This window comes from Blennius ocellaris (assembly GCF_963422515.1).
Source record: "Blennius ocellaris genome assembly, chromosome: 5".
Lineage (NCBI taxonomy): Eukaryota > Metazoa > Chordata > Actinopteri > Blenniiformes > Blenniidae > Blennius > Blennius ocellaris.
Window position 1 is genome coordinate 11,312,679 of NC_137654.1, and position 20,648 is coordinate 11,333,326.

At 42.9% G+C, this 20,648-nt stretch overlaps 1 protein-coding gene across 1 annotated transcript; it reads right to left on the reverse strand.

The window, feature by feature from the left end:
* Positions 1-412: 412 nt before the first annotated feature.
* Positions 413-20,476, reverse strand: LOC308130445 (uncharacterized protein). Its single transcript, XM_080496846.1, has 31 exons — positions 20,397-20,476; positions 19,950-20,135; positions 19,283-19,516; positions 19,081-19,199; positions 18,842-18,970; positions 18,143-18,311; positions 17,584-17,716; positions 16,428-16,531; positions 15,623-15,711; positions 15,335-15,488; positions 15,172-15,260; positions 14,450-14,633; positions 13,786-13,946; positions 13,504-13,640; positions 13,223-13,376; positions 12,244-12,302; positions 7,040-7,125; positions 6,602-6,787; positions 5,937-6,170; positions 5,735-5,853; positions 5,496-5,624; positions 4,797-4,965; positions 4,238-4,370; positions 3,909-4,012; positions 3,320-3,408; positions 3,032-3,185; positions 2,869-2,957; positions 2,086-2,269; positions 1,422-1,582; positions 1,140-1,276; positions 413-983 (listed from the first exon to the last, which is right to left on the reverse strand). Exons 1-31 carry the CDS (start codon positions 20,404-20,406, stop codon positions 821-823), a joined length of 4,248 nt encoding a protein of 1,415 aa, XP_080352972.1. The 5' UTR covers positions 20,407-20,476; the 3' UTR covers positions 413-820.
* Positions 20,477-20,648: the final 172 nt, after the last annotated feature.

The following is a 20,648-nucleotide window of genomic DNA, read 5'->3' on the forward strand; positions in this document are numbered from 1 at the left end:
GTGAAACCAAAAACATAGTAAAGTTTCTGGCAGAATGTTCTTGGAAAAACACAGCATTGCGCCAGCTTTTCCAAATAATAATTTGTCATAAGTTGTGTGATGTAGAATTTCAGATTCCATTTTTATTATCAGAAACTTGTATATGGTTCAAAGTTGATTTCGAAGAAATTTTTCTGCATCTTTGTGTTTATTTTTCTAGTTTGTCATCATTTCTCTGGTTTATCCAAATTGTGATCATTGTGTGTGGCCCCTAAACTAAAATATGTGTTTTTCACTGCTGATCTGAAATAAATTGTAAGTGGTCTTAATGTCCTGCTCCCCTTCGACCTCACCCTCTTTTATCAGACGTACCAGAGGGGAGTATGAATGGTGTTGGAATCTGATAGACCAAAATAAATAAATACATGAAATCCCAATTTGCAAACCTTTATTTTCTTTGACCATTTCAAAAAAGTAAACCGATTTTCCCCATAAACAAAGGACATGACTTACAGCTATGACAGTGTTCCCAGTGTTCCCTGTTAATCTCTGAAATCTAAATGAATACAAACTTATGAATGATTGATGTTAAAATCTAAATAGTTTAAGCAAGTGTCTCATTCTAATAGAGCAATTTATTTTCCACTTAAGCCTGGAATTGAGGTGCTGTGCACGATTAGATTTGAAAAAAACCTTCCCAAACATTAAATTATAGGCTGTATAATAAGTGTAGTTCAACGAGCAGAAAAAAGAAGTTGTCGTCAATCCTGTGGGTCACAATAGTCTCAACATTGTGTTACACAGTGAAGCCCAAACAACAATACACAAGCTGTTGGCCTCTTTAATCTACATTGGTTCTTTGTTTCACAACCACACTGATAGAGCTCCTAATACTCTTCAGTTTGTTGCTATCAAAGTTAGCCAGCAGCACACTGGAGCCAGCTCTGGTGGGACTGAACTCAACCCTGGCTGTGGCTTTTTGGTTGGGGCCCACAACTCCAATCCTGCAAACATAAAGCAAATGACCGATTAGCAACACCAACCTAACGTCTGCTACTGTACAGTCCATCACTGCACTCATTACGGCTCACTGGGGAACTTTACCGTGCTAATCTGTAAACAATAGAAAGACATTTGTACTTAATGGTTGGTGAACATACTTCTTTGTTATGGGTTTGCCACCAGTGAGGCCGACTCCTCCAATGGTGAAGCTACAGTCCTGCAGCGGCTCTGGTAAAGGGTTCAGCAGAGTCAGCTCTGCCTTCACAGGCTGGTTCACTGTGGCTTCCCCCACCAGCTGCAGCGGAGCACAAATCATCCACGCGGTATAAGATAACAAACCCACAGCAATGGCATGCAGAGACGCCAAATTAATTTTAATAAATGTCAAAAACAGCCAAAAGTCCATGTTGCGTTTCCTTCACCTGCCTGTCAACCCTTACCGTCATCTTTAGGTCTGGCTCGTCCAGCCCAATAGTCTTCTCTTCTTTATGGAAATCAAGGTTCTGCTTGTCCATGGCCATGGCCGTCACCTGGATCAGCCTGTCCGCGGTGATCACGGCCCCGTAGGCGCCATATTCCAGTTTAAGAGCGAGACGCTTTTCTGGACAAACACATAACCAGATAGTGGTAGTGTGAACGTGCAGTGTAGACTGGGTTAGTTATTACACCCGATCCTCCAGCTGGTATCAGGATGTACGCTGTGTAGTGCCAGTATGGTCTGGGACTGTTGCTCAGGGTGCCATTTGTTTTGATAGTGTGTGTGCGCTCAGCCAAAACTTTCTATTTGTATTTTTATGACATTGGGGATGTGGTCGGGGAGTTGGAGATCATGAGCAGTGGAGGAGGAGAACAGTATGTCTTGGGTCTTAGAACTCTATTGTACTTCATTGGATCAGATGTTTTTACTCTTGTTTTAACCGGACACTGTAACTATCACACACAATACCCAAGTGTGTGAGTGAGAGTAGAAATAATGAGTAAACATTGAACTTTTCCATGGTATTTTTTCATGCACAAACTGTAAATACATATTAATTTTATGATGCAGAGCCTGTGTCACAGTGACAACAGAATGTAAAATAACAGGGTCAATTTACAGCTGACCTTCTCCAGAGGCCACCTCCACTTTCTCTGTGATGAACCCGCAGCTCGCTCCTTGTTTTCCATTGTAGCTCACTGCTTTGGCAAAGAAGAGCAGCTCCCAGGTCCTCCCCTCCATGCAGTGGTTAGACAGGACGGCAAACACCTCAAAGTTTGAGCCCACGATCATGTTGTCCGACAGCTTGATCTGGAATTAACAAGTAAACTCATTAAATTCCTTAAAGTTTTTAAACATGTATGAGACTTTATGTAGTGTGCCATATCATATATTCTTTTGAAATCTGAAATATTTGACACGTTCGAGGCCCCTGACTGACTCTTTTGTTTCAGGTGCTCATTTCCTGGGTCACCACAGTGGGTCAGATTGAACCATTAACTCATATTTAATTCTTCACCGTTATTGTTTGATTGGGTTCATAGCAGGACAAAACCTCCAGTACAACTTTTAAGAGGATGGTCCTTCCAATGGAAAACCACAGCAGTGATCCATCCACTGTGGGATCTGAACCAGCGACCATCCAGTTACAAGCTTCTGACCACCATTGCCCCATTAATCAACTTTTTAGTATTAAGTAGTAAATTGTCCAGAACAATTAAGCCTGTGCTGTGTATTACACAGTGTCTGTGTTACTTACTCTAAATACACCCTATCTGCTAATTGCTGTGTTTTAGTTTCTATTTGTTTCAACTCCCTGGGCAAGATTTCAAACCTGTTTAGAGCTCTGACGTTATGTTAACAAAACATTTGATCAAAGATTTTACTGAGGAAAGATCCATAAATAAAACCTTGAGATGAAGTCCCAGTTCTTCTCCTCGCTGCTGGAGCTTGTTGTTGTGTTTGGCCTTCTCAAACACACGCCTCTCCTCCTTCGAGCCTAAAAATAATGAGAATGAGTCTTACATCAAATGAAATTTGATTAAAACTATAAGAGGCATTCTCGAGCAGCACCTTCTTTATACTTGTACTGGTGTGTGATGTCCTGTCTGTCGTCTGAGCCCACAGCTTTGGTGCTGATAAAACGTCCAACAGACGTGGTCGATCCTTTAAACCTCAGAGTTTCTCCGTTTGACAGGCGCACTACATCCACAACATCTGCATTGACCTAGACGCATCCAGACATCATGTACTGATATTGTTAAGAAAGATATGACAGGCTACAGTGTGAAAAACACCTAATACTAATATGCAGCAATTCTGCACCTTTGCTTGACTCTGTTACAATAAGCTGAAACTCACCTCAGCAAAAATAAAGGGTGCGTCATATTTCTTGGTCATCTCGCCTTCCCTGATGGCCTTCAGTGACGCCGGTCCGCAACAGTAAACACCTTAACAGCATCAAACACACAGAGAAAAGTTTGATATCTGCTCATAGATACAAAAAGACAATAAGCTATGTACAATAAAAGAAAAAGTACATCATTGTAAAACCCGAAATATCACTGACTGTGGCAATTCAGCCCAAAATAAGAGTGTCTAGTCATATTTGACTGTAAGACAACAGAAGCCATAGAGGACATTTGTTTTTGAACCAGGTGTAAAAGTAAAAACAAAACTGAGTCAAGGAGAACTATCTTCATGTGACTTTTGCCATGTGAACATGCCAAGCAGTCACGAGTCTGAAAGGAAGCATTTCCCAAACCTGTGACTGCTGCCAACTGTAGCTGACCACGATGGTCAAATATCCCTTGACTCTTTTTCATACATAAAACCTAGATTCAGACTGAGAGAGCTTCAAATCTTGGTACCCATGCTGAACACTTGGTTTTTACACGTAAAAACATTAAAGAACTGTGACATTAGGTCCTTTTCCTCATGTCCTCTATACCTTCACTTTTCTCCTGTGGGGTCGGGTCACTGGTTTGCCACCCATCGAACTCCGTCCCCAAGTCTGGACGGGTCATCCAACTGTCCACCCAAACATGGAAGTTCCTGGAAACAAATCAACATGAACAGTCACATTCAAACTGAAGCTGCTGGAATGGTCACCGAAATACAGTGTTTTCACAATGAGATTTATACTATTTGGTGAAGCTGTGCAGTGCGCTCTGCACTCGCTCTACAATGACTGAATTTCAGGAGTTCATAAAGGCTATGTGTATCCCATGTAGAAATTATTCATCATAACAGGGGAGACTGGATACAAACGCATCTCACCAGATTGAATCGCCGCCTGATAAATTGTGATAGTTTTCATCGTACAGCCTTTCTATCAGCAGGTCGCCATTACAGTCATGCGCAGATCCAAAGTTAGTAACCACTCGACACGGGATGCCCAGGGCCCGGGACACTGAAGGAGGGACGAGAGCAACACCACATCACACCCACTTATTAAATCACATCCTCAAGATAACATCTGTCATCAGAGATAATCAGAGATTTTAAAGTGTGAGTTCAAGACACTGTTCTCATACAGTTTAATACACTATGATGTAATAGAGGATGTGGATCATGTGATTCTTGATTGGCTATAAGTTTCACACCACACACTTTTCCTCATGCAGCCTGAGCAGTGGGGGCGTCGAGGGACTTGCTCATGGCCCCACAGGGATGACTGTCAGCAGTGGGAGTCCAATCCAGTGAACCTCAGACTGCAAGTCCTCCACTCTAGATTCTTAAGGAACTCCAGCGTCTTTACGCTCCACCCAATTGATCTCAATGTTCTTATCAAACCCTGTGGGAAACACTGAACATATTGCTCTTCGTGTGCTCCAACCTGTGCACGCCACAGCAGCAAAGACCCAACACTGGCCGTAGCAGACGGGCCCACTCTCAGCCCACTGGCGCAGGATCTCCCCGCTCCCAATCCACGTTCCGGGATGAACCCCGTCTGAAATCTCCCCCCAGTTTCCAACCAGCACCCCCCGGTCCTCATTGCTGTTGATCTGTGGCACAGCAGAGAAGAGAGACTGAGTTGAGGGTCCGGTGTCGGGAGAGGTGAGGGAGGAAATAAATTAACGGTTACTATGAGAGCCTTCATGAACGTCACAAGACTCTGCAGGTATGTCAGAAGCAACACTGACACTTTGAATCTCCGGGTTTACATATAGAGAGAAAACACAAAGTGCTGGCTTTGTGAGTACAACTTCAACACTCTGTACATCCTAAATCTAGAGTTGAGTCTCAAACTGCCTGTGAATATCACTGATTTATTAAATATTGACAGATACTAAGGAACACTCAGCATTAAATAGCTCTGGATTAATAACACGCAGACAGACAATGTTTCATTTGTTTCCTAATGAACTGTACTTCCCACTTTGGACTGACCTACTTTATATGACAAAAGTAACTTGGGAAGCAGAGAACATTTTCAGTGGAGCAGAATGATCGCACACCCTGAATACAACAGAGCCTGGTCAACTATTCCCAGACTGGCTGGACGACTGTATAGACCCTTTACAATAGCACTTACCATGGCACTCAGCACACGGGTCACATAGATGGGGTTTCTCCTGGCAGAACAGTCCTCATTAGCATCGGACCCAAATTTCGGGTTTTCATCCAGGATCTTCAGACAAATATCTAATATTCCTTCTTCAAACTGAAAACAAACAGGATATTAGTGGCACACAATATAGCAATCACTTGTATTTTCACTTATTTGAAGGAATTCACTATTGTTTTTTAACCCCGATATTAGATTTAATGAACCTGTCCAAAGTTCCACGGTGTTCCTTCAATCCTGTTAACATTTCCTGTGTAGACCTGTCCATGTTGTGACAGAACATATTCCTGCCTCTTTGTCTCACTGCGCATGTGAACGGCATCACCTGTCAGTCGGAGCAGAAAAAACTCAGGCCAGTTTAACCTTAGTTGTGATAACAAATGTGCCATAACAAGACACTGCACTTACGGGAGCACCAAGCATTAAAAAGCAAGATGAACTGTCCTAAGCTGGTCTTTTGTCCCTCCTGGTCCAAAGTCAGGGAATACAGGCCAATGGAGGCATTGGGGGAAGATTTGATAGACACAGATACGGTGTTTCCAGAGGGATCCTCTGTGGCAGACGCACTCCACTCAGAGTCATCGATGGAGTCGCTGAGGCTGAAAGAAGCCTTAGTACCTGATTCACATCTGGGTAATGGACCTACAGAGACAGAAATTAACAAATAAATTATATTCAAATACAAATTCAAATAAAAGACATTTATTATTGCATGTACACATGAATGGTTGCAGTTCACCCATCGATTAATTATTTTACCACACCATCCACTATAGAGTGAATACCACTGATTATAACTGACTCGTCCTGTCCAGGATGGACAGAAACTGACATTTCAGAGACATAATTTAACCTCAAAAGCTTGACTTTGGTCTGTGAGAAGAAAGCTGGAGAGAGAAGAAAAACCTGTGTGCAAAATTAAGAAAGTACAAATGTACACAGAACTGCCTGGACTCTAACTGGGGAGGTGAGAGTAATAAGCACTACACAGTCAACCAATGTATTTAGTCTGTATATTAATTAATCCCTCTTTCATACACATACATCACAGAGTTAGAAAGCAGGAGGTGTACCAGTTTCAGCGATGAACTTGAGGCTTGTTTTGCCCAGACTGAACTCCTTGCTTCCAGGTGACAGGTGTAAAGAAACGCTGAAGGGCTGTCCCCTCCTGACAATCAAACGCTCTTCTTCAAACAGGTCTGTGTGATGTCTGCTGTGGTTGACCTGAATGTTCAGATCACAGCTCTCGATGTCCAACACTGTGTGCACAGACACACACGTCCTGTCACTCTACTTTGAAAAAAGTCATAAAGGTCGGGTTAAAATAGTTTGACAACGTATCCAGATACTTTGTTAAAACGTGACATTAAAAATCAACAAGGTTCAGTGATACTTCACGTTCCAGATCTGAGATATCTGGTTCCATCCACCATTCCTGCTCATCACTTTCCTCTCAGAACTCTGTCAATCAAACAAACTGTGAAACTTTGCTGTAGTTTGAACCTTCTTACCTTGACTCATGTCTGCAGAGAAGTTGTTCTTTGTCACTTCAGAGTAGAACGTGTTCTTGTGCTGCAGCCTGCGCTCCTGATTGAACCTTCACAGCACGAGGAGAGATATTTGTAGCATGTGAAACCGGATCGATACGCCCCCATCCGTTTCTTCCTCACATCACTGACTCTGTTTAGTCAGGACACACACACACACACACACACACACACACACACACACACACACACACACACACACACACACACACACACACACACACACACACACACACACACACACACACACACACACACACACACACACACACACACACACACACACACACACACCACTTCCCTCTTATTCTGCATTTGCAGAGTTGATGGGAAAGATCGGCATCAAAGTAAACTTTCAGAAAATTTAATTGAGATCATCAAAATATGTGGGTTTTAGTAAAAAACCATGACTATAACAGTTTCAACAGTTTCAGATGATATAAAAGGAGTTGCCCAAAACTAATTTATCAATTTACTGTAACAGAGATAAAATCATAAAATGTGTGGGTTTTATTTAAAAAAAAAAAAAAAAAAAACAGAACAAAACATGAATGTAACAGTTTTGACAGTTTCAGACTGTATAAAAGGACTTACCCAAAGTATTGTTTATTGGCCTGGATGTCACCCATTAACGGTGAAGTCCTATAGTGTGCAAAGCATTAAGCTCAGGATTCAACCAAAACAGTTCGTTTGTCAATCTGCAGCCTCACTATGTGGATGTTTCCCACCAGCCTGGTTACCAGATGAAATTACTATTATTATTAAAAGGTTTCATCTGTAGGCTTAAGAGAAAATAGTGAAATCCATTCAGCTGAATTTAGAGGAGGACAACCGAAACATGAAATAAAGAACAACAAAACAAAGGCAAATGGGGATGTGTTGGCAGATACACAAATGAGAGCTTTTGCAAATGTCTCCAGATGTGAGTCTGGAGGATTGTTTCTGTGGAGTCAGGAAGAGGAACATCAGTCTGGGTTCATATCATCAAATGACTGCAATACCATCTTTCCGAGGAACATCTGCACCAACCTCGTAAATCAAATATCAGCATAAATAAAAACAGCTAAAAAGACAAAGTAGCCAGTTTTGACAAAGTGGCTCTGCTGAGAGAAGGATGTAGGTGTAGGAAGTAACAATAACCAGATGAGTTAGGGTGAAGTGAGGGTTTTATTGGTAGTTTCCAGGTTTACAATCACCAAACAGAGACCCAAGACACAGTAATACTACAACAAAGGAGGGCCAAACAGGTAATGCCCAATACCTACAAAACGTTTGACTTAATATAATAAAATAAACAGACAGCTTCTTCACTAGAAGGCTATTAACAAAAACAAACAGGCTGGTTCTTCACTGGAAGGCAATTAACAAAAACAAACAGGCAGCTTCTTCACTGGAAAGCCTTTAGCTATAGTTCACCTAACACAAATTCAATAAAATATAGTTTAACTCATGCACGGATATCGAAAGGTTAGAGTGGATCTGAGTTCAAAAGATTCAATTCAATTCAATCACACACCAAGGTTCTGGGGACAGACTGAACAGACACCTCCTGCTTCAGTCGCCATGAGAGTCTGTTTAAATGGCACATACACGGCCGAGTGAATACACAGAAGTGGAGACACACAAGGGACAGACACACACGAGGGACAGAGACACACAAAGGGCAGAGGCACAAGACAGAGAGAGCAGAGCAGGAGAGAAGTTTTTTTTTTCTTCTATTCTACAAGTGGTCCAGGGCGCACACGGTAAATAGTTTTCTTTGTTTGTGACCTGTTGTTTGTCGAACAAAGTGGTTTGTAATGTGAAATATGAATCAGCATAACAATGTATTAGTTGAAATTTCCATATCCCGTTTTTAGTTTTCACGGTGTGGTGGATTTGTTCTTGTAACTGCTCTTGAAATGAAGTTGTGAAACAGAGTTCTTCTGTCAGGAATATTTATTGAAGCTTCAGCAGACACGCACACAATGCAGACATCACAAGTCAATCTGATCAATCTGCTCATATGTGCCCTGCTCAACCTTTGAGCTAACATTTTAAGGGATACAGAGGGGCGGGGGTGAGTATACTGATTACACCAGATCTGGAGAGGTTGAAAACACTGAGGTTCCTGAGGCTGGTTTTAACAGTCAAGCCCAGGGCACCAAAGTGGTTTTTAATAAGGGGAATCTTTTTATCAGGAGCAATGATGAGAGTTTCTGTTTTGTCAGTGTTTATCTGGATGTAATTTTGAAGAAAGATAGTTTTTAATGCAGGTCACACATTCCAAAAACATAGACAAGACATGAAACTCTGAGTCAGTGAAGGAACAGTACAACTGGATGTCATCAGCGTATAAGTGCTAGGAGACATTTTTAAAGCCACCAATGAGATGACCAAGAGGCAACGGGTACAAAAGAAACAAAACAGGCCCCAGGACAGAGCCCTGAGCTTCTCCACAGGACAGGCTGGACACTTCAGACTGTTTGTTGTTTATGGCAACAATGAACGTTCTTCCTTTTATGTATGAGGAGAACCACTGAAGAAGCTGATCCAGAGAAACCCAACTCTGATTTTAGTCTGTTGATCAATATATTGTGGTCCACCGTATCAAAAGCACAAGTTAAGTCCAGCAAGACCAGGACTGTGACGTGACAAGAGTCTGCAGCCGTCATCACACCATTTGAGACTTTTAATAGAGCAGTTTCAGTGGAGTTCATTTTACAAAAACTTCATTGAAATTTGTCATAGAGACCATGCTGACCAAATATGAGGTAAGCTGGGTTGCCACGACCTTTTCCAAGATTTTTGAAATAAAGTTTTGGTATTGGCCTGTAGTTTTTGGCTCCATCGGATCAAGGTTCGGCTTTTTGAGAACAGGGTTCACAACAGCAGGCTTAAAGGAGCTGGGGATAGAGCCAGATTCAAGTGAAGGGTTAATCAGTTTTATAACTCAAGGACCAACCTCATCGATAACATTTATGAACAGAGATGTTGGGTATAATGTCAGCAGTGCTTGATGAGGGTTTCAGTTTGCCCACTAAAATCATGGCATCCTCTCGGCTGACAGGAGTGAAGGACGACCACGAGCACCCTGGAGAGGACACAGTGCAAACGCTGTTTAGGGGAGGACTGATGTTGACCCTGATGTCTTGCACTTTGTTCACAAAGAAGTTTAGAAAGTCATTACATTCTTCTTGTGTGTGCACAGGCACTTGAGAAGTTTAATGTGCCACAAGATGCTCAATAGTGTCAAACCGATTTTTAGGTTTCTTTTTCTATTTGAAATGAGCTTAGAGAAATATGCTGAGTGGACATGTTTTTTCATTTCATGTAACTCAGTGATCATTTGTTTAAGATGGAGCCTATGAATTTCTAATTTAGTGGCTTTTCACAGGCGCTCCACTTTCCGACAGCTTCTTCTGAAGCGAGATATGGCTTCACAGCCATTTTCTGTGCTTTAAGGTCCAACTGCTGAAGCCTGACAGCCTTGTCAGTTTCAATCTCCAGCCTTTCGACCTCCAGCTGAAACTATCTGTTCTGGGCCCGCTCTCAACCCTCATGTTCCAGTCGGGCTCGCGTCAGCTTGAGCCCAGCCCCAACCAGAGACCAATCACTACCATAGGAAGGTGATGGAGGCTCAAATTCAGGGAATGTGAAGGGAGTTCTAGCCTCACCAGACCCTAAAACAACTTCCTCACCAGCCTCACTGGCACCGGGTGCTTTACCCTTCACAGGGCCACCCACAACCTTTGTTGGGGAATCCTCCACAGAACGCGCCAGCACCGGCTGAGTCTGAATGACTAAAATCGATATATTATACAAGTTATCCACTATCAGAGTTTTGAATTGCTTTTTTATTAATTATACCCGAGGATGCACTATGCCATAGTGCGCTGCTACCTGCACCAACCTCGCAAATCAAATATCAGCATAAATAAAAACAGCTAAAAAGACAAAGTAACCAGTTTTGATGACGTGGCTCTGCTGAGAGAAGGATGTAGGTGTAGGAAGTAACAATAACCAGATGAGTTAGGGTGAAGTGAGGGCTTTATTGGGAGTTTCCAGGTTTACAATCACCAAACAGAGACACAGTAACAATACAACAAAGGAGGGCCAAACAGGTAATGCCCAATACCTACAAAATGTTTGACTTAATATAATAAAACAAACAGGCTGGTTCTTCATAAGAAGGCAATTAACAAAAACAAACAGGCAGCTTCTTCACTAGAAGGCAATTAACAAAAACAAACAGGTAGCTTCTTCACTGGAAAGTCTTTAGCTAAAGTTCACCTAACACAAATTCAATAAAATAAAGTTTAACTCCTGCACGGATATCGAAAGGTTAGAGTGGATCTGAGTTCAAAAGATTCAATTCAATTCAATCACACACCAAGGTTCTGGAAGTTTTTTTTTCCTATTCTACAAGTGGTCAAGGGCGCACACGGTAAATAGTTTTCTTTGTTTGTGACCTGTTGTTCGTTGTACAGGGGTGAGAACCCACATTCGGTTCTCTCCCCACAACAGCCCCTGGGATGCCCCCACCCTCCACGCCAGCCTCCAATGAGTGATCGTGTCACTGCCGAGAGCAGCTGGAGATGCAGGCCAGCCATAAAGCAGGATTTGAGCCGCGCTTCATATGAAGTCTCTTGGTCCTGCACCAGCATCCATCCGGACGATCATGGCCACTGTGAGCATGGCAGACGTCATTCAGACGATGAAAACAATCTACTGCCTGTTTCTGTGTCCCTTTGTTTACATTCCTGGATGGCGCTCATGTTCACTCGCACTGGAAGCTGTTGTTTTATGACTCGCAGTTCGTCCCCAACATGAGTCTCCCAGTCTCCGTGGTTTTGCCATGTCGTGTGCGCTGCACACACCTGCATGCCTCTGTCACTCACAGCTGTGGCTTGCATCTGTCTGTAATCTGCTGGTTTCAGGAGTTGTCTGAGGAGGCAGGAGATTTCTTGATGAAGAAATCAATCTGGTGGGCAGAGGTGAGCCAATCAGCAGTCATTCTCCAATTAGGACAGCAGGAGGAGGGAGTCGGTGAGGGTCCCTCCTGTCAAATAGCACAAGGGAACTTCTTCTTTTACTGGTTCTGCCTTTGTGTTGGGAACACACGTTGGGAACACACTAGTGGACTCATACTGCCGAAGTTCCTCAATACTGGGATTCGTGTGATGTACCTCCGGCGCAGGAAGTACTGGACCTCCTGCCACATCATTCCCCAAAATAAGAGTGATACCTTTTATGGGAAGCGCAGAGCACCCAGCGAAGGGAAAATTCCCATGAACTAGTTTTAATTTCTGGGTTACAAGATACAACGGTCTAAGAGTGTAGCCCATGTCTTCTCCTTGCCAAATGAAGCGGTAGTTACAGGAAGTTGCTTCAGAAAATGGAAGCACACTTGCCAAAATGAGAGACTGTGAACATCCTGTTTCCCTCAAGAATTTCACCGGGACGGCTTTGTCACTTACACTCACAGACACAAATCTGTCCAACACAAAAGGTTCAAAACAAGTATCACATTTGTTGACCTCAGTCCTGCCTGGTATGAGTAAGCACTGTGGCTTTTCAGAGAGCGTGTACGTCTGAAAAGTCCCTCCTTGTCTATGGACTTTACCTTAACCCCATGGATGATGTCACAGGGTTAAGGAAAGGTGTTAGAAGGCTTCCTAAAGGAGTTAGTGAAATATATATATATATATATATATATTGATTTAGAAGAAATTGTTCAGGATCTTAGTGTTTATTTTTCTAGATTATCATCATTTCTCTGGTTTATCTAAATTGTGATCATTGTGTGTGGCCCCTAAACTAAAATGTGTGTTTTTCACCGCTGATCTGAAATAAATTGCATTGATTGATGATATTAAATATTGATGAATACAAACTTGTGAATGTTAAAATCTAGATAGTTTAAGCAAGTGCCTCATCGTGAAAGAACAATTTATTTTCCACTTAAGCCTGGAATTGAGGTGCTGTGCATGATTAGATTTGAAAAAAACCTTCCCAAACATTAAATTATAGGCTGTATAACAAGTGTAGTTCAATGAGCAGAAAAAAGAAGTTGTCGTCAATCCTGTGGGTCACAATAGTCTCGACATTGTGTTACACAGTGAAGCCCAAACAACAATACACAAGCTGTTGGCCTCTTTAATCTACATTGGTTGTTTGTTTGACAACCACATTGATGAAGCTCCTAATACTCTTCAGTTTGTTGCTATCAAAGTTAGCCAGCAGCACACTGGAGCCAGCTCTGGTGGGACTGAACTCAACCCTGGCTGTGGCTTTTTGGTTGGGGCCCACGACTCCAATCCTGCAAACATAAAGCAAATGACCGATTAGCAACACCAACCTAACATCTGCCACTGTACAGTCCATCACTGCACAGTCCATCACTGCTCACTGACAAGACATTTGTACTTAATGGTTGGTGAACATACTTCTCTGTTATGGTTTTGCCACCAGTGAGGCCGATTCCTTCTATGGTGAAGCTACAGTCCTGCAGCAGCTCTGGTAAAGGGTTCAGCAGAGTCAGCTCTGCCTTCACAGGCTGGTTCACTGTGGCTTCCCCCACCAGCTGCAGCGGAGCACAAATCATCCACGCGGTATAAGATAACAAACCCACAGCAATGGCATGCAGAGACGCCAAATTAATTTTAATCAATGTCAAAAACAGCCAAAAGTCCTTGTTGCGTTTCCTTCACCTGCCTGTCAACCCTTACCGTCATCTTTAGGTCTGGCTCGTCCAGCACAATAGTCTTCTCTGCTTTATGGAAATCAACGTTCTGCTTGTCCATGGCCATGGCCGTCACCTGGATCAGCCTGTCCGCGGTGATCACGGTCCCGTAGGCGCCATACTCCAGTTTAAGGGCGAGACGCTTTTCTGGACAAACACATAACCAGATAGTGGTAGTGTGAACATGCAGTGTAGACTGGGTTAGTTATTACACCCGATCCTCCAGCTGGTATCAGGATGTACGCTGTGTAGTGCCAGTATGGTCTGGGACTGTTGCTCAGGGTGCCATTTGTTTTGATAGTGTGTGTGTGCTCAGCCAAAACTTTCTATTTGTGTTTTTATGACATTGGGGATGTGGTCGGGGAGTTGGAGATCATGAGCAGTGGAGGAGGAGAACAGTATGTCTTGGGTCTTAGAACTCTATAGTATTTTATTGGATCAGATGTTTTTACTCTTGTTTTAACCGGACACTGTAGCTATCACACACAATACCCAAGTGTGTGAGTGAGAGTAGAAATAATGAGTAAACATTGAACTTTTCCATGGTATTTTTTCATGCACAAACTGTAAATACATATTAATTATATGATGCAGAGCCTGTGTCACAGTGACAACAGAATGTAAAATAACAGGGTCAATTTACAGCTGACCTTCTCCAGAGGCCACCTCCACTTTCTCTATGGTGAACCCGCAGCTCGCTCCTTGTTTTCCATTGTAGCTCACTGCTTTGGCAAAGAAGAGCAGGTTGCAGGTCCTCCCCTCCATGCAGTTGTTAGACAGGACGGCGAATACCTCAAAGCTTGAGCCCACGATCATGTTGTCCGACAGCTTGATCTGGAATTAACAAGTAAACTCAATCTAAAATATTTGACACTTTTGAGGCTCCTGACTGACTCTTTAGTTTGTGTTTCCGGTGCTCATTTCCTGGGTCACCACAGTGGGTCAGATTGAACCATTAACTCATATTTAATTCTTCACCGTTATTGTTTGATTGGGTTCATAGCAGGACAAAACCTTCAGCACAACTTTTAAGAGGATGGTCCTTCCAATGGAAAACCACAGCAGTGATCCATCCACTGTGGGATCTGAACCAGCAAACGTCCAGTTACAAGCTTCTGACCACCATTGCCCCATTAATCAACTTTTTAGTATTAAGTAGTAAATTGTCCAGAACAATTAAGCCTGTGCTGTGTATTACACAGTGTCTGTGTTACTTACTCTAACAAATACACCCTATCTGCTAATTGCTGTGTTTTAGTTTCCATTTGTTTCAACTCCCTGGGCAAGATTTCAAACCTGTTTAGAGCTCTGACGTTATGTTAACAAAACATTTCAGCAAAGATTTTAGTGAAGAAAGATCCGTAAATAAAACCTTGAGATGAAGTCCCGGTTCTTCTCCTCTCTGCTGGAGCTTGTTGTTGTGTTTGGCCTTCTCAAACACACGCCTCTCCTCCTTCGAGCCTAAAAATAATGAGAATGAGTCTTACATCAAATGAAATTTTATTAAAACTATAAGAGGCATTCTTGAGCAGCACCTTCTTTATACTTGTACTGGTGTGTGATGTCCCGTCTGTCGTCTGAGCCCACAGCTTTGGTGCTGATAAAACGTCCAACAGATGTGGTCGATCCATCAAACTTCACAAATTCTCCGCTTGACAGGCGCACTAAATCCACAACATCTGCATTGACCTAGACGCATCCAGACATCATGTACTGATATTGTTAAGAAAGATATGACAGGCTACAGTGTGAAAAACACCTAATACTAATATGCAGCAATTCTGCACCTTTGCTTGACTCTGTTACAATAAGCTGAAACTCACCTCAGCAAAAATAAAGGGTGCGTCATATTTCTTGGTCATCTCGCCGTCCCTGATGGCCTTCAGTGACGCTGGTCCGCAACAGTAAACACCTTAACAGCATCAAACACACAGAGAAAAGTTTGATATCTGCTCATAGATACAAAAAGACAATAAGCTATGTACAATAAAAGAAAAAGTACATCATTGTAAAACCTGAAATATCACTGACTGTGGCAATTCAGCCCAAAATAAGAGTGTCTAGTCATATTTGACTGTAAGACAACAGAAGCCATAGAGGACATTTGTTTTTGAACCAGGTGTAAAAGTAAAAACAAAACTGAGTCAAGGAGAACTATCTTCATGTGACTTTTGCCATGTGAACATACCAAGCAGTCACGAGTCTGAAAGGAAGCATTTCCCAAACCTGTGACTGCTGCCAACTGTAGCTGACCACGATGGTCAAATACCCAGAGTCTGTGTGCAACACAGTTCCAGCAATATATCAGTTTTTGTCACAGCAAAGGAGGTTTCTCTCCTCGCTTCAGAAGGGTCAAACTAAAAACACCGCAGCTATACCCTACTTTATATTTAAAAAGCAAACAACCAAAAAAAGCTAACTTTTATAAGCAGAGAACTTCTTCTTTCTTGTTATTTCTTTTTTTTTTTTTTACTTCAAATTCATTCTGATGCATGTATGTGGCTTTATTTCACAATAAAGACTTTGAAACATTCATCACTTGACTCTTTTTCATACATAAAACCTAGACTCAGACTGAGAGAGCTTCAAATCTGTGACATTAGGTCCTTTTCCTCATGTCCTCTATACCTTCACTTTTCTCCTGTGGGGTCGGGTCACTGGTTTGCCACCCATCGAAATCCGTCCCCAAGTCTGGACGGGTCATCCAACTGTCCACCCAAACATGGAAGTTCCTGGAAACAAATCAACATGAACAGTCACATTCAAGCTGAAGCTGCTGGAATAGTCACTGAAATAGTCTTCTCTTCCAGCTCTCGGTGAAGGCGGACGCTTCTCTCTTCTCTCCTGTTCCCCTCGTCTTCCCCGCTTGTTGCTCCCATCCTGTACTATCTCGTCTCAGATCTAACAAGAGCCTCTCTTCACACCCCCATCCGAATTTAACCAGAACCATGGAATTGATCAGCTGGTCTCTCAATGCCACGACTGTTGAACGTTTACGCGAAATTGGAAGCATCTTGGAGAAGTTTAAAAATTCTGCTGGAATGCAAAAAAAAAAAGATTTTGGACCACGATTTGGAGCAGCATGAAGACCAGAGACACTCAACGTCGAAAGATAAAGCTGAATCGCCTGAACAAAAACAAATATCATCTACAATTCGGATTCCCAGACACCCAGTTGCCAAGGCTGGTGTTTTGTCTTCAACTCTCCTGGATGTGAGCATGGAATGAAGACGACCCCCCCCCCCCCCCCCCCCCCCCCTTCCTGCCCTTCCTCCCCTCCTCCCCCTCCCCTTCCCTGATACTTTGGCCCACTAGAACTTTGCTGGGCCCCCTCCCCAACTCCAAGCAGAGGCTGTGGAGGGAGATATGGCTGCATGCCTGTTGGGCTGAGATATGCTGTAAACTGTCTGTGCTGATGCTTCAATGTCCCTGAGGTGGATTTTTTTTCTAATTACAGATTGTGCTCCTCAGAGCACAGTATGTAATCTGTCTTTTTTTCCCTCCTCTCCTCACCTCTTGTTGTCCTTCTTTCCCCAAAACTTTCTATGTAATTTCATTGTACCTGTTACAATGACAATAAATGCAATGCAATTTAATTCAATTCAATTCAATTAAATTCAACACAGTTTTTTCTCGATGAGATTTATACTATTTGGTGAAGCTGTGCAGTGCGCTCTGCACTCGCTCTACAATGACTGGATTTCAGGAGTTCATAAAGGCTATGTGTATCCCATGTAGAAATTATTCATCATAACAGGGGAGACTGGATACAAACGCATCTCACCAAATTGAATCGCCGCCTGATAACCTGTGACCGTCTTCATCGTACAGGTTTTCTATCAACAGGTTGGCGTCAGAGTCATGCGCGGATCCAAAGTTAGTAACCACTCGACACGGGATGCCCAGGGCCCGGGACACTGAAGGAGGGACGAGAGCAACACCACATCACACCCACTTATTAAATCACATCCTCAAGATAACGTCTGTCATCAGAGATAATCAGAGATTTTTAAGTGTGAGTTCAAGACACTGTTCTCATACAGTTTAATACACTATGATGTAATAGAGGATGTGGATCATGTGATTCTTGATTGGCTATAAGTTTCACACTACACACTTTTCCTCATGCAGCCTGAGCAGTGAGGGCGTCGAGGGACTTGCTCATGGCCCCACAGTGATGACTGTCAGCAGTGGGAGTCCAATCCAGTGAACCTCAGACTGCAAGTCCTCCACTCTAGATTCTTAAGGAACTCCAGCGTCTTTACGCTCCACCCAATTGATCTCAATGTTCTTATCAAACCCTGTGGGAAACACTGAACATATTGCTCTTCGTGTGCTCCAACCTGTGCACGCCACAGCAGCAAAGACCCAACACTGGCCGTAGCAGACGGGCCCACTCTCAGCCCACTGGCGCAGGATCTCCCCGCTCCCAATCCACGTTCCGGGATGAACCCCGTCTGAAATCTCCCCCCAGTTTCCAACCAGCACCCCCCGGTCCTCATTGCTGTTGATCTGTGGCACAGCAGAGAAGAGAGACTGAGTTGAGGGTCCGGTGTCGGGAGAGGTGAGGGAGGAAATAAATTAACGGTTACTATGAGAGCCTTCATGAACATCACAAGACTCTGCAGGTATGTCAGAAGCAACACTGACACTTTGAATCTCCGGGTTTACATATAGAGAGAAAACACAAAGTGCTGGCTTTGTGAGTACAACTTCAACACTCTGTACATCCTAAATCTAGAGTTGAGTCTCAAACTGCCTGTGAATATCACTGATTTATTAAATATTGACAGATACTAAGGAACACTCAGCATTAAATAGCTCTGGATTAATAACATGCAGACAGACAATGTTTCATTTGTTTCCTAATGAACTGTACTTCCCACTTTGGACTGACCTACTTTATATGACAAAAGTAACTTGGGAAGCAGAGAACATTTTCAGTGGAGCAGAATGATCGCACACCCTGAATACAACAGAGCCTGGTCAACTATTCCCAGACTGGCTGGACGACTGTATAGACCCTTTACAATAGCACTTACCATGGCACTCAGCACCCGGGTCACATAGATGGGGTTTCTCCTGGCAGAACAGTCCTCATTAGCATCGGACCCAAATTTCGGGTTTTCATCCAGGATCTTCAGACAAATATCTAATATTCCTTCTTCAAACTGAAAACAAACAGGATATTAGTGGCACACAATATAGCAATCACTTGTATTTTCACTTATTTGAAGGAATTCACTATTGTTTTTTAACCCCGATATTAGATTTAGTGAACCTGTCCAAAGTTCCAGGGTTTCCCTTTGATCCGTTTAACATTTCCTCTGTAGACCTGTCCGTGTTGTGACAGAACATATTCCTGCCTCTTTGTCTCACTGCGCATGTGAACGGCATCACCTGTCAGTCGGAGCAGAAAAAACTCAGGCCAGTTTAACCTTAGTTGTGATAACAAATATGCCATAATAAGACACTGCACTTACGGGAGCACCAAGCATTAAAAAGCAAGATGAACTGTCCTAAGCTGGTCTTTTGTCCCTCCTGGTCCAAAGTCAGGGAATACAGGCCAATGGGGGCATTGGGGGAAGAATTGATAGACACAGATACGGTGTTTCCAGAGGGATCCTCTGTGGCAGACGCACTCCACTCAGAGTCATCGATGGAGTCGCTGAGGCTGAAAGAAGCCTTAGTACCTGATTCACATCTGGGTAATGGACCTACAGAGACAGAAATTAACAAATAAAGTATATTCAAATACAAATTCAGATAAAAGACATTTATTATTGCATGTACACATGAATGGTTGCAGTTCACCCATTGATTAATTATTATACCCCACCATCCACTATAGAGTGAATACCACTGATTATAACTGACTCGTCCTGTCCAGGATGGACAGAAACTGGTATTTCAGAGACATAATTTAACCTCAAAAGCTTGACTTTGGTCTGTGAGAAGAAAGCTGGAGAGAGAAAAAAAACCTGTGTGTGCAAAATTAAGAAAGTACAAATGTACACAGAACTGCCTGGACTCTAACTGGGGAGGTGAGAGTAATAAGCACTAAACAGTCAACCAATGTATTTAGTCTGTATATTCATTAATCCCTCTTTCATACACATACATCACAGAGTTAGAAAGCAGGAGGTGTACCAGTTTCAGCGATGAACTTGAGGCTTGTTTTGCCCAGACTGAACTCCTTGCTTCCAGGTGACAGGTGTAAAGAAACGCTGAAGGGCTGTCCCCTCCTGACAATCAAACGCTCTTCTTCAAACAGGTCTGTGTGATGTCTGCTGTGGTTGACCTGAATGTTCAGATCACAGCTCTCGATGTCCAACACTGTGTGCACAGACACACACGTCCTGTCACTCTACTTTGAAAAAAGTCATAAAGGTCGGGTTAAAATAGCCACATTTATTTGGCAACGTATCCAGATACTTTGTTAAAACGTGACATTAAAAATCAACAAGGTTCAGTGATACTTCATGTTCCAGATCTGAGATATCTGGTTCCATCCAGCATTCCTGCTCATCACTTACCTCTCAGAACTCTGTCAATCAAACAAACTGTGAAACTTTGCTGTAGTTTGAACCTTCTTACCTTGACTCATGTCTGCAGAGAAGTTGTTCTTTGTCACTTCAGAGTAGAACGTGTTCTTGTGCTGCAGCCTGCGCTCCTGATTGAACCTTCACAGCACGAGGAGAGATATTTGTAGCATGTGAAACCGGATCGTTACGCCCCCATCCGTCTCTTCTTCACATCACTGATTCTGTTTTTAGTCAGGACACACACACATGCACACACACACACCACTTCCCTATTATTCAGCATTTGTAGAGTTGATGGGAAAGA

What these genes read in the sequence shown, in the direction of transcription:
- LOC308130445 (XM_080496846.1), bottom strand. An exon ending in GGCAAAACCATAACAGAGAA is followed by an intron (nt 13,377 to 13,503) that starts GTATGTTCACCA and finishes TTATGTTTGCAG; the next exon opens with GATTGGAGTCGTGGGCCCCA. An exon ending in CCCGTGTGCTGAGTGCCATG is followed by an intron (nt 4,966 to 5,495) that starts GTAAGTGCTATT and finishes GCTGTGCCACAG; the next exon opens with ATCAACAGCAATGAGGACCG.